At 44.3% G+C, this 12,988-nt stretch overlaps 1 protein-coding gene across 1 annotated transcript; it reads right to left on the bottom strand.

Moving 5' to 3' along the window:
- Positions 1-131: 131 nt before the first annotated feature.
- slc18a2 (solute carrier family 18 member 2) lies at positions 132-10,492 on the bottom strand. The gene is made up of 16 exons (XM_037271918.1): positions 10,401-10,492; positions 10,108-10,322; positions 7,536-7,872; positions 5,575-5,633; positions 5,384-5,467; positions 4,772-4,864; positions 4,184-4,273; positions 4,054-4,097; positions 3,869-3,929; positions 3,567-3,662; positions 2,936-3,014; positions 2,345-2,396; positions 2,189-2,252; positions 1,990-2,109; positions 1,409-1,542; positions 132-815 (listed from the first exon to the last, which is right to left on the bottom strand). The coding sequence occupies exons 2-16, from the start codon at positions 10,238-10,240 to the stop codon at positions 705-707; spliced, it is 1,557 nt and encodes a 518-aa protein (XP_037127813.1). The 5' UTR covers positions 10,241-10,322; positions 10,401-10,492; the 3' UTR covers positions 132-704.
- Between the last annotated feature and the right edge of the window lie 2,496 nt (positions 10,493-12,988).

Below are 12,988 nucleotides of genomic sequence, written 5' to 3'. Positions count from 1 at the left end.
GTGTTGCATCTTTGTTTTATTTAAGCAATAAGAGCTTTTTTTTTTCTCCTTCAATAAAAAAGACACCATCCACTAACCCAAGTCGGCCGGCCGTCTGAAATCAATAGGTGACCTACAGTATGACAACACTAATAATTTAGTTTTGACTTTTATTTCTCACATTCTACAATTAGGATTCAAACAGTAACAAATTGAGCACACGTTGGGTTTGAGCCTCCACTCAGTAGTGTGACTGCACTGGCCCGTTAAGTAGGTCACATAGCATAGGTACGTCATTGACAGCATCATCCACAATTTGAAGCGATTTAGGCACGAGGGAAAAACATCACATACAAGTCGGATGTATTGGAAAAACAGGACGAAAAAAAAAGGCTTTGCGTGACATCAAACAGACTGAATTTGGTGAAATGTTTCGTCAACATTTTCCCTTCTGCTGTCTACAAAGTGCTTTTTGGAAGAAGAAGAAGAAAAAAAAACGACGGTCAATAGCAAATAAGGCTGTTTGTTGGCTCTCGCACGGTGTGCTTTCGAACACAGATCAAGATCAACTTTGGTTTGTCTCGGTACAAGCGCGAATAAGACGATGAATAGAGAAGACGCAAACCATATTCACATCTTGACTACTTTGTTTTTCTCTCTTCTTTAGTTTTATACAAGAAAATAGATCCTTTGAACCCTTTGACCCATGGCTAGTTTCCTTTCTCTTAGTCGTAATCGTCATCATAATCGGGATCCATGTTTTCACCTTGATAGTAATTTCCCTGCGTGGAGTAGGACCTTGTCTTCATCGAACAGTTGGTCTCCATCAAAATAGCCTGCGAGACAAAAGGTGGATTTAGCCATGACGGTAGATTTATGATTGCATTTGCCACTTACTTGCAGCCCTGCAACACTTTGTGGTACTACGTATAGACAATCACCAAATTGTGTGGCCAGACGGACGGTGTTATACGTCGTGATCAACTGACAATTGGACTCGCTATTGGTTGGAATGTTTGTTTAAGCGCTGTGCACAATTGCAGGAAGGAACACTGGGCTGGACTTTCCGGAAAGACTGTCGCTACGTAGGTATAAAAATGAGTCTCATTCCAGTCAAGTTAGACGACTCGAAGCCATCCTATGCAAATTCAACAACACACATTCCGGCATTTGCCAGAGTCACGCAACAACTGGTAGCTGAGCTTCATTGTCATCACAAGACAAATAGCACCAACTAACATAGCACTATTTTATTTCGAGCCACAAAGTAAGAGGGAATAAACTGTGTTTGTTGTGATCGACTTCAAATAATTCATTGCATATTCAATAGCTACATGACCAAATAAAATGATATCATAGTCATCTCTGGTGGTTAGCGTCAGTTTACTGGAACCTTATTTGATGTCGAATAGTTTGTGTGAAATCTTACCATTTTTTCCTCTTGTCCGGGTGGGTTCCTGAGAAAGAGGCAAAGGGGAGCAAATAAAATGTCCACTATTCCAATAATGGTCATCAACCAAGGGAAGCCAATACTTTGGGCAATGGATCCTCCGATAGATGGACCTAAAACAGAATCATTCTCACTTGGTTAACCCCATCTGAACAGTGATGCTGTTGTCAACTGGACAATCCCAATGATTAGATTGTCTAACATTCAGAAGGGTCTGCAGCCCCATCACAGAAGAGAATTTCCCCATCCATCCATCCATCCATCCATCCATCCATCCATCCATCCATCCATCCATCCATCCATCCATCCATCCATCCATCCATCCATCCATCCATCCATCCATGCATCCATCCATGCATCCATGCATCCATCCATGCATCCATGCATCCATGCATCCATCCATCCATCCATCCATGCATCCATCCATCCATGCATCCATCCATCCATCCATCCATCCATCCATCCATCCATGCATCCATCCATCCATCCATCCATCCATCCATCCATCCATCCATCCATCCATCCATCCATCCCTCCCTCCCTCCATCCTGCTTCCTTACCTAAAGCAAATCCCATGCAAAAGGCCACATCAGCAATGGCATACACACTTCCATAAACCGACACGTGGCGCAAGTCCACCAAGTATCCCATTATAGGCATCATAGAAGAGTCCACCATGCCTGGAAGAAAGGGTGAACAGGTGCCAGACACATTCATCAAGCTGCCAGCTTTATTATCTTTTGAATAGTAGCTACTTACCGATGGCAAAGCCAACCCCAAAGTTTGGGAGAATCAGACCATAGATGTTTTTTGCAAATGGAACCTACATCAGACGGCAGAAAATATCCTCCTCATCATCATCATCATCCAAATAAACTGGCTTCTACTGTATATAAGGCCAGTCTACTTCCTTACCCCTATTATACAGATGCCAACCACCACCATGCCAATAAGGGCACAAAGCCATCTGTTGGGGTTAGATAGACAAGTGAGCAACAAATGATTACATTGTCACTCGTGGCAAATGGATTTGTTCAAACGTGCCATTGGTTAAATAGTACATGTATCGGCTTCCGCAACATAAACTACGAATGTCCTTTTACGAAAAAGGGATGGATTCAGGGAGCATGCACGCTTGACCAAACGGGCGGGTGCCTGAGGAGAACGCTGCCGAGTGGAGCACCTTTGAACCAGATGAAAATGTCATGTTACCCAAAAGAGCATCCCTACTCATAAAGCAGTATACAATGCTAAAAGTGCCGCATTTCAACGGAGTCGAAAGAAAAGCAGAGTAGATGGAAGTGTTACCATGTCTGTCTGCCGAAAACACCCGACTAAGTGCTAATCGAAGGCAACATTCTCACAAAAGGAGCCTTGAAGTCAGTCCAAAAGAATATCCGCCCGCCGTCAGGCTCCCAAACATTCAAACAGCGGAATCTCATTTGGAAAAGCGGAAACAGCCCAAGGGAGCCAAGGAGACGAGATAAGGCTTATTTCCCCTCCTACCTGCCCATCTTGTGTGCCAGCGTTCCAAAGATGTAGGTTCCAATAAGGTAGGAGATGGATGCAGGTAAGAAAGCCACTCCTAGACAACACACACACACATCAAAAGACAGAAAAAAGAGTGAAGGTGTGTGTGGCAAGGCTTTGGAAGATAAGCAGATTCTATCAGCGCTTCATCATTAAGGCAAGGCAAGGCAAGGCAAGGGCGCTTCTGTACATCTTCCATTGTCTGTAATGAAGACCTGTGCTTTCCACCTGCCAGCACATGACACCCTAATATCCGCTTTGTCCTTTTATTTTCATCCCACCAAGACTTCATATTCTGCAGACTGAAGGAACAAGGCAATAAATAGACGAAGACATACGTATCAAATGTGCCATCAGATTAAGAAATGGCCGTGTATGGTTTAGAATGTTGCTGATTAGTCCCAATCTTTGCTTCCAGTTACTACCACGATACTTTGGTGTCCAAATGGCGACATGGAAAAAGACATAGAGTGGGCAAGTCCAAAAGGTAACGTGCTAATAATAATCATTCTGATGTCAGCTTTTACAGCAGAATCATTTGATTTGATTTCCGAGCTCTACCGCTCAGCGCCGTTGGTTTTGGCTGCGGCTTGTGACGTGTACGTACCGAGCTGCCATTTCCTGGCACACATGGTTTCCATCATCCAGATTGGCAGTGTGGGCTCCAGCATGGCAATGCCCATGTTCCCAAAACAAATAGCACCTGTGAGGAAGGATCAGGGATGAATGGGCGCAAACGTTTTCTTTTTTTACATTCACACAAATGACAGCGAGGGATTCCGATGGACCAAATGCACACCGCTGTCGTCGTCAGTATTCAGGAAGTAGCCATTTGCGCATATGACATCACTGGTGGGTGAGGTGACGAGGTCACGTTCAATCTGCTTATGGCTACTGTTATGTCCTTACCAGCTGCAATAACAATGTACGGATCCTTCATCAGGGTCAACAATGGTGTCCCCTTCTGACTCTGTTGAAGACAAAGGAACAATAGTTTCAGAAAAACCAGCACACACACCCCAACGTATCCATTTAATTTTGGAAAGGTGATTTCATGAGCATTTCTAAATGAGTGTTGCAAAGAGTTGACTCACTTCTGGTTCTACTTTGGTGGGCTGAAGTATAAAAAGCTGCAACGCTGTTGAGCAACATTGGATGAAACGATATGAAAATGAATAAGTCTTATTTTTTGCTGTTGAAAAATATATTGCCATTTTGGTGTACCTCCGTCAAACAGAGCCAGGAAAGCCAGAATGAGGAACGGAGCAGTCTTTCCGACAAACTCGTACATGATGCTTCCAAATGGAGGTCCAACTGTGGAGGACAAATTGGATCGGCAGTGGAATGGATGGCAATCAATCCCATTTCAAATCAGGTTAGACTTTCCTAGATGACCTACATAATGTACATTGCACGCACAAAAGTATCAGGACACGGCCCTTAATCCATTTATTCAAACGAAAACTTCATTTCAACTCGATAGCGTACGGAAAGATTTTTTCCATCCATTTTCCGTACCACTTCATCTTTCGGCCGGCTCATAGCTCTGTCGATACCTTGCGCAGCAAAACTTTGTACATTTTGGTAAGCAACGATTCTACGGCTCCGACAGACTGAGGAAAGATCATTTTCTGCACCGATGCAATTCTGCTTCAATGGGTCAAAATTCACACAGGAAAAAGAAAGAAAAAAGGACAAAGCAGAAAAAGAAACTTGATATTTTGTTTTCAGCTCTTGGTGGCATACTGCACAAGTGTGTCAATATGATGATCAATTCTTGAAATATGATTCACATTTCCAATAGTTGCTTACCTAAGACTCCCATCGCCAGACCCCCAAGGGCAATCCCTATTGCATGTCCTCTCTCTTCATCATCTGTGTACACACTTGCAAGCATTCCCATCCCTGAAAAGACAGACACACATTTGACAGACTCATGATGTCTACACATTCATCTGTAGGAATGGGGGAGGGAAGGTGTTGAGAACAGAGCTTGAGAACAATTTTGGAGCATTCTGACTAAAGAGGGCACATTACTCCTACAATTCAAATTTGGGTAGGAGAGGAAGGACAACAAGTTGCTATACAAATAAGCATGTCATCCATCGGTGGCTCTATGCAGATCTTTTATGCTTTTGCACATGGTGAGTCCCAATTGTTTAGTCTCCATTTGCCAGTGCAAAGTTTGAGGCAAGATGTGAACAAACAATTTGGAAATATGGAGCTGAAAGGATATTATTTTCATTCCCAAACATCTTCTCCTCTAGCTAGTGGTGGGGCCACATGGGCAGGGCAGGGCAGGGCAGTGCCCCCCTCCCTGAAATATGCTTGAACCCCCCCAAGTGCCAGGTCTATATTGTAAATGAAGGAACGAACAAACGAGTGGATACGAGAGCCATTCAGCGCGTATAAGTGAGATCTTACCGGCAACAGATGAGCAGGAGGAGCCCACACCTTGAAGTGATCTGGCCAGAAACAGCAGAGCGTAGCTCGATGAGAAGGCGAACACTTCACAACAATAAGAATAAAATAAATACGGGCAAGGACACATCAGGCATGAAGCAGCCATTGGCATTTCTTTCAATTATGACTCAAACATATGGAGTGGAACTTACTAATTGTAGACATGAACATGATACAGAAGCCAATGAATATGGGGAGCTGGTATCCAATCCTAGGACAGAACAAGAGCAACATTGGATGCGTTGCTTTCACATTGCTGCTGCTGCTGCTGCTGCTGCTGCTACTGTTTTGGTCGATGTCGCCAATGTCTTCTCGTCCAAAAAGGCTTCACATCATCATCATCATCATCATCATCATCGTAATAATGCTGATGATATCACGATTCTTTTTTCTTGGATTAATATTATACACGATAGTGTCTTGTTTGAAAGCCAAGCCCTATGATCCAAGCTTTTATATTGGTAGATGATTCTATTTGTCTGACTTGTCTTGTGCTGTCCTTTGTCATGAGGGAAGGGGTGAGTGACTATGGTGCTGTTCTTGCTCTCGCTTACTCACTTTGTGTGAGCGTGCAGCTGCGACACTAAATACTACCTTGGAGGTGGCTGCCAATAATGCTAGCTAGCGCACTCAGACAGACACAATATGCTGTGAATTTTGCCACCATGCATGATGATGGAGTTGGAAGGAGCACGGATGCTTTTCATTTCTCCAAATTTCGGAAAATGACAATTTGCTGATTTATGACTTTGAGCTGTCCCACCCAGTATGGAAGCATCCGTCCGTGAAAACAAGCATGTGTATGTAAATGCATTTCATCAGGAACTCTGCTCTGTTTGACTGAGAGGGAGGGAGGGAGGGAGGGAGGACATATGCAGCTTGCCTGCCTGATATAAAACAGTTGTATTCCATATGTTTGTGTCCCTTCGCTGCTCATACTGGATCTAGTAGCATCAGATAAGCCCATAAATGTCATTGTGTATTGACCCTTGGATAGCTTTTCAGATCCTGAGAGAAAGCCTGTCATTCTCAATTGGCTGCTTTGTCATACTGTAGCAAATAAGCAAATCTATCTATCTATCTATCTATCTATCTATCTATCTATCTATCTATCTATCTATCTATCTATCTATCTATCTATCTATCTATCTATCTATCTATCTATCTATCTATCTATCTATCTATCTATCTATCTATCTATCTATCTGTCTGTCTGTCTGTCTGTCTGTCTGTCTGTCTGTCTGTCTGTCTGTCTCTCTATCTATCTATCTATCTATCTATCTATCTATCTATCTATCTATCTATCTATCTATCTATCTATCTATCTATCTATCTATCTATCTATCTATCTATCTATCTATCTATCTATCTATCTATCCATCCATCCATCCATCCATCCATCCATCCATCCATCCATCCATCCATCCATCCATCCATCCATCCATCCATCCATCCATCCATCCATCCATCCATCCATCCATCCATCCATCCATCCATCCATCCATCCATCTATTTGCCTCATCTTGGCCAGTGCCATTTTTGCATCAGCATTGAAAATGTGCTTGGATAAAATGAATGAAACAACAGCTGATCTGATATCTACTTTGTTGAAAGGCTCTTGGATGAGGGAAGGTCAGGACGACATATGCGACAACAAGCCAGGGACATGTCATGCTTGGTCGCCAAAGACATTGGCCCGCCCAAAGGATGACACGGCAGTACAAATATTTGTTTGGGTAAGAGACATATTGGCTTTACACTGAATGGACTAGGACTGTAATCACACTTCAAGCAAATTTGCTGACGTAGGTCTATAGTGTAGCGCAGCTGGACAGCTGCCCATTGACTTCTGTTTACGTTCGAAACCTTATTCCTGAGGGCTCTCGTGGGGAAACTAATATGTTAGGACCAACCATTCTAATATTTGGAAAGTGGACTTGCACCAACAATTGCCATTGAAATCAAACACTGGTTGCACATTTGGCAAAAAGCCTGACAACCAGAGGGATTCATGCACTCGATTAGAAGAAGCAGCATTAGTGGCTTTGAAGTTCCCCCCAAAAATCGGTCTGATTGCTGTAGGAGCAAATGAACACAAGTATTGAAATCTCACCTGTTGGTGAGCGGCCCTATGAAGGGGTTGGTCAGCAGCTGCACGGTGGCCTTGGAGGCAAACAACAGCCCCACTTTGACATTCTCGTTGATCAGCTTCTTGGTGGAGAGCGGGCAGTCGGAGGAGTTCTGCGGCAGCCAGGCGCCGGCCGTCGTCGCCACGGACGGGACGGCGTCGGTCGTGGCGCCGTCCGAGCCCGACAACCTCACCGTGTTGTCGTATAAGGACACGATTCGATCGAAGGCCGCCGGAGTGCTCTGGAGCGGTGCTAAGGTGCTATTGGACACCTCGTCTGTTGCTTCGTCCAGGTTGTACAGGTAGCTGGGGATGATGGGCACTGTTGGGCACAAAGAGGCATCAGATGGATGACATCAAATCTGACCACATGACCACTGACTGACTGATGAGGCATTGGGCAGGATGACATCAGCGTATGCGTCGACAAAAAGACAGCCTTTCTACTGGCGACATGGCTCCAAACTTCACACGAGGATATGTGACAGTCTAGAATTGAATTCTTTTGTCTTTCTTTTTGTTCTCATCGTTGCTTGTTACTGGAATACCGCTGTGGCTCAAACTACCAGAGACACATTTCTCGTGTGCTTTTACTAAGTTGGCCAAGAAAGATGATTCCCATTCTGATTTGGGACATATGATTGTGGTGGACACAGGCAAGATGTAAAAGGGCGACAATGAACAATAACCATTTCTGGGTCCGACTTGTGACTTCTTGCGGTTCAGTCATATTGTGTAACACTGATCCTCTGACACAGTCAACTTGCATTGCTCACCCAAGAGGTTTGTGTGAAAATGAAGATTGGCTTTGTTTTCAATGACATGTATATCGATACAATGACCTCGTCAACAAATGTCATCCTATATATATATATATATATATACATGGGTGCCCGCTGGATAGAAAGACAAGGAAGCTTTACTTGATGATCATTGAACAGTATTTGATACTTCTTTCTAAACACGGCAACGTCCGAATAGTCACAGCATATTAAGTCTCCAGCACATCCGACCGACTGTGGAGAACCCACCCGCTAGCCCCCGAGATCAAGTTTGACCTCAATGCTAAATGACATACTCAAGGAAAACAAATACGTGAGTTCAGAACTTGACAGGCTAGTTTCAATGAGCAAACAACACCTCGAATTAATCGAATGTGCAACTGAATTTGATACAAACAAGCTAGATCATGTTGAATTAGTGGAACAGAGAACCACAGGGCACCAGTGCTACAGTTAATATAAGACAAAAAGAAAAAAAAAAACAGTCTGTAAAGCGATTCCAGTCATTTCATCACCTTTGCAGAATATTCAAGATTTCACAGCGTGGTGGTGGTGGTGCCTTATGCTTTTAGTGACAGGAAACAAGGGCCAGACATAAATGAGAAATGACATGCGAACAGCAATGGCGGCCAGACTCAAACCAGAGATGTTCACTTCAGCACCCTCAGCACCCCGAGGCCACGACAGTACCAGGAAAAGCAACTTTATTGACAGAAATAGGCGAGGGGAGGTAATGTGGCTCTGCACTCAAATAGACTCGACAAGACACAGGCAGCAGCAGCAGCAGCAGCAGCACCACCAGCAGCAGCAGCAGCACCACCAGCAGCACCAGCAGCAGCAGCAGCAGCATCACCAGCAGCAGCAGCACCACCACCACCAGCAGCACCAGCACCACCACCAGCAGCAGCACCACCACCAGCAGCAGCTGCCAATATTGCAAAAGAAAAAGATACATGTACTGTGTGGCTGGCTGCGTGGCATGTGTGCACTCAGAGTGTCTTCTAAAAAAGCTCTTTTCCCAGCAACAGGGCTTTCTCGCTACAGCTGTGATCAAATCAACATCGCTGACAGCCACCACTAAAGCTACATACAAAGACGTTCTTTTGAAATTCGGTGTTTGAGGGGAAAAACCAAATGGTAGCAAATACTTGAATACAATATGATTAGAGGATGATCAAATCATTTTGCTGTCACAAATACCATTTCACACCCATTTGAGTCGTAGTCGACACAATGTGAGTGCCTGACTTTTGTTGTGAACTGACCTTTGCTGTCCATTGCCACTTGTTACGTATATACAATACACTATTGAAGTGGAAAAGTAGCCACTTTGATTCATTTCTGTCATTTCTCTTTCACAACTCACATTGATCCTTTCTCCCCACACATACGTACGTAAATGTACATTCTCTTAATAGCCATTCACATATACCAAATGAAACGTTTCAGGCTCAACATGCAATATGTGTTTGTTTGTATGTATGCACACACGCACTGTCAATTAAAACGGAGCATTGTGGAAGAAGAATACAGCGTTCATTTCCTTAGTCGTGCTCACATTATTTTGTTTGAAGATGGAGAAAAGGATTTGAAACGGAGCCATTTGTACACAATCTTTACAAATGTCCTCCTTGATGACTTCACTTAAGTCTGCGTGATAAGGAAGCATGACGCTTGTTGAGCCCCGTGGGTGGGAGTTGACCCACCTGTTGGTTGCGCTCAATAAAAGGGGATCAAATGTGTAAGGTGTGTCATGAACGTTTGTTTGTACCTACCCACCACAGTCAGCAGCATGTTATCCAACAACAGAGCCACAAAAACAATGAAAAGAATAAGTTTCCTCGACCGCCGTTCGTCTCTGAGCCAGTTGCGTAAATTCAATTGGCGGAAAGCGTCCAGTCTCCCCATGCTGTTAATTCCGTGAAAATATCAGGCAGGACCAAATGGGTGACAGACACACATACACAGACAGACAGACAGCTGGCTGGTCCTGTGCAGGGAGACAGACAAGTGTTAAAAGCCAGAAAAGCCCAGAGTGAAGCTGATGGCTCCCATGCATCTTACTTACCTGGCTGGGCTGGGATGGGATGCACAGAGGTCAGCTGCAGCCAGCCTCACAGGAGCGTGCGTGCGTGCGTGCAGCGCGGCTGGCTGGCTGGCTGGCTGGCGGGCGGCTGGCTGGCTGGCTGGCTGGCTCGCTGGCTGGTGCGCTTTGTCTTTCTACTCGCTGCTGACGTCACACGACAATCCACAGAGCCCCAATGGAATCATTTGACTGTTGGGATCTGTGGCGGTGACTGCTCATTCATCAAGAATAGAAGTGATCGAGGCTAAATCCTCATCATTTTCAGTGCGCATTTTCTCTCGTCCTTATTTTGCACTTGGCATAGGTACCAAATAACATGAACTAATTGGGCTTGCCACCGTATATGGTGTCCTCTATTTTGTCCATTCACCATTTATTAAAGCTCATATATTTCTTGGATTACGGACACCTAAACTATCGGTGCCCGTTTCATTTGAGCTGAATTTTACGCAGTAGTCGCAAGATGGCAGCGGTAAAAAAGTTTGACACCAAAAGTTTTATTTGGGGGATTCCAAAACAGTATGAAAGAGAACACTGGTTATGGAAAAGGGGAAATTACAGAAATGTTTCTTTTCTTTCTTTTTTTAAACTGATTGTTTGGGTCCTGGTTTTGTGGCACAACTTGCCCCAGGTATGGATGGGGTAAGTTGTGCCATGAGAGAAAATACACTGGGGTAAATGGTGCCATTGATAATTGAAGTAAAACAGATCATTTTAATCTCACAAATGATAATGCTATATAAAAAGAAGACAAATTCAATACAAATGACTTGTTTAAGTTTTACTGAGTTAAGTTTGAGCAAGATCAAAGGCCACTTTTCTAGAACAAGGCCTAACAAGGTCACATCACATGAACACCGAATGGAGTCTTGGGCCGGGCCGGGCCGGGCCGGGCCGGGCCGGGAGAAGAAAAGTTTTGAACTTTCCATGGTGCCATGAATGCAGCCTTGCGTAATGACGTCACCCAAAATCACGTTCACAACAATCAAGCGTGAACACCGGCGTAAACGATTGAAACGGTCAACTTGACCGGAAACTTTGACTGAACAAAATGTGACGCCCATTGTCATATCTGTTGCGCAAAATACAGGGCCAGAGACGGGAATAGCTCAAATCTAAAGAAGCATTTTGTCAAACGAGATTTCCAAGCAGGTGTGTGATTGGCATGCTTGATAGTGTCTGCAACGCGTGTGAAAGCAAGGAAGAAGACATGGCTTCAACTTTTGCTGCAGGTAGCAGCAGCAGGCTGCGCTGAGCCGCGCTGAGCTGAGCCGAGCCGAACTGAGCGTGCAGCAACGTTGACAATGACGGCGGCGACACAGCAAGCGAGGCATCACCATCCTCCTCCTCCTCACCCGCCCCAGGTAAATAAACCGAGAAATTAAAATCATGCTTTTAACTTGCATTAGTCAGTGGTTACCATGATCAGTTCGATTGCAATGATGTTACGGCGTTGATGTCAATTCTTTTCCAAAGTTTCTTTGAAGCATTGCCATAGTTCTCCCGCCCTCAAATTAAACAGGGCTGCATTTACCAAAGCAAAGGAAGCACTCCTATCCCGCAGGATATTAAGGCAAATGATTGTCACAAGGCTGTGACTGCAAATGTTGCCCTTTACAACAGCGATACTCTATTATTTGTGGAAAAACGAACGATCCATTTGCTTTCAACTCAGGATGTTGTTTGGTCTACTCTTTTGTATATTTTATATCGAGAAAAATAAATGTGAAATTGATAAATGTTGACATTTGAATCATGTCATAATTGGGCAGCACTGCATGGTTAGCACGTCCGTCCGCCTGCCTGGCCTTGCAGAAGTTGTCAGTTCCATTCTTCCTGTGTGGAATTTGCATGTGCCTGCTTCCACCAGGCACTCTGGTTTCCCCCCACATTCCTAAAACATGCTCAATAGGCCGATTGAGCGCTCCACATTTCCCGCCGGTGTGAGCGTTCATGTGCCCTGCCATCGGGGAACCATCCCTAGGCCCCTAATATCTTCAATGGAAACTATTGTTTAAAGTTGCAATGTCGAAGGTAGTCGTAATCTGCATCATATTTGTAGTCCATGTCTCTCTACAATTCATTTTGTCCAGACATGTTGTTTTGATTCGATTCGTCCCCTAAGCTCATCAGAGCAACATTTCTCATTGTTTTGCTTTTCTTTACGCTGGCAGGCCTGTACTGCCGGTCAACTTGCAGGTTATTGAAGGTAAACAAACCTGTTTCATTTCAGATCCACTGCGTTCTTGGGGAAATGACAACCATTTCTGAACAGTTCAATGCCCTTTCACCCACCACAACCGCATAGGACAGATTTCCTTCAATTTACACTTGTCCAAACAAGTAGATACAGGGTAGTCGAAAGCGGTGCGGTGCGGTGCGGTCCAAAAGCTTGCACAATCAAAAGCTTCCCAATACAGTCAAGACAATACCGGTCTTTTAAAACACCATGTCATCTTGACACTTTTGAAAGTTGGCATGGCTCCTATTATCATTAGCAGTGCTTGAATGAATGCTCCCAAATCGCTTCCTTAATTGTCCCTTCAAAGAATTCCTTGCAGATTTCAGGA

This window comes from Syngnathus acus, chromosome 15, assembly GCF_901709675.1.
Source record: "Syngnathus acus chromosome 15, fSynAcu1.2, whole genome shotgun sequence".
Taxonomy (NCBI): Eukaryota; Metazoa; Chordata; class Actinopteri; order Syngnathiformes; family Syngnathidae; genus Syngnathus; species Syngnathus acus.
Note: the sequence above shows the minus strand (reverse complement) of the source record. Positions and strands in the feature narration are given on the sequence as shown.

Bases quoted from the DNA above. Each gene is read 5' to 3' on its own strand.
- slc18a2 (XM_037271918.1), bottom strand. From the start codon at position 10,240: ATGGGGAGACTGGACGCTTTCCGCCAATTGAATTTACGCAACTGGCTC. The intron at 4,865-5,383 runs GTAAGATCTCAC...CTGTCTTTTCAG, and splicing joins CTCCTGCTCATCTGTTGCCG to GGATGGGAATGCTTGCAAGT. The intron at 3,015-3,566 runs GTACGTACACGT...TGTGTTGTCTAG, and splicing joins TGCCAGGAAATGGCAGCTCG to GAGTGGCTTTCTTACCTGCA.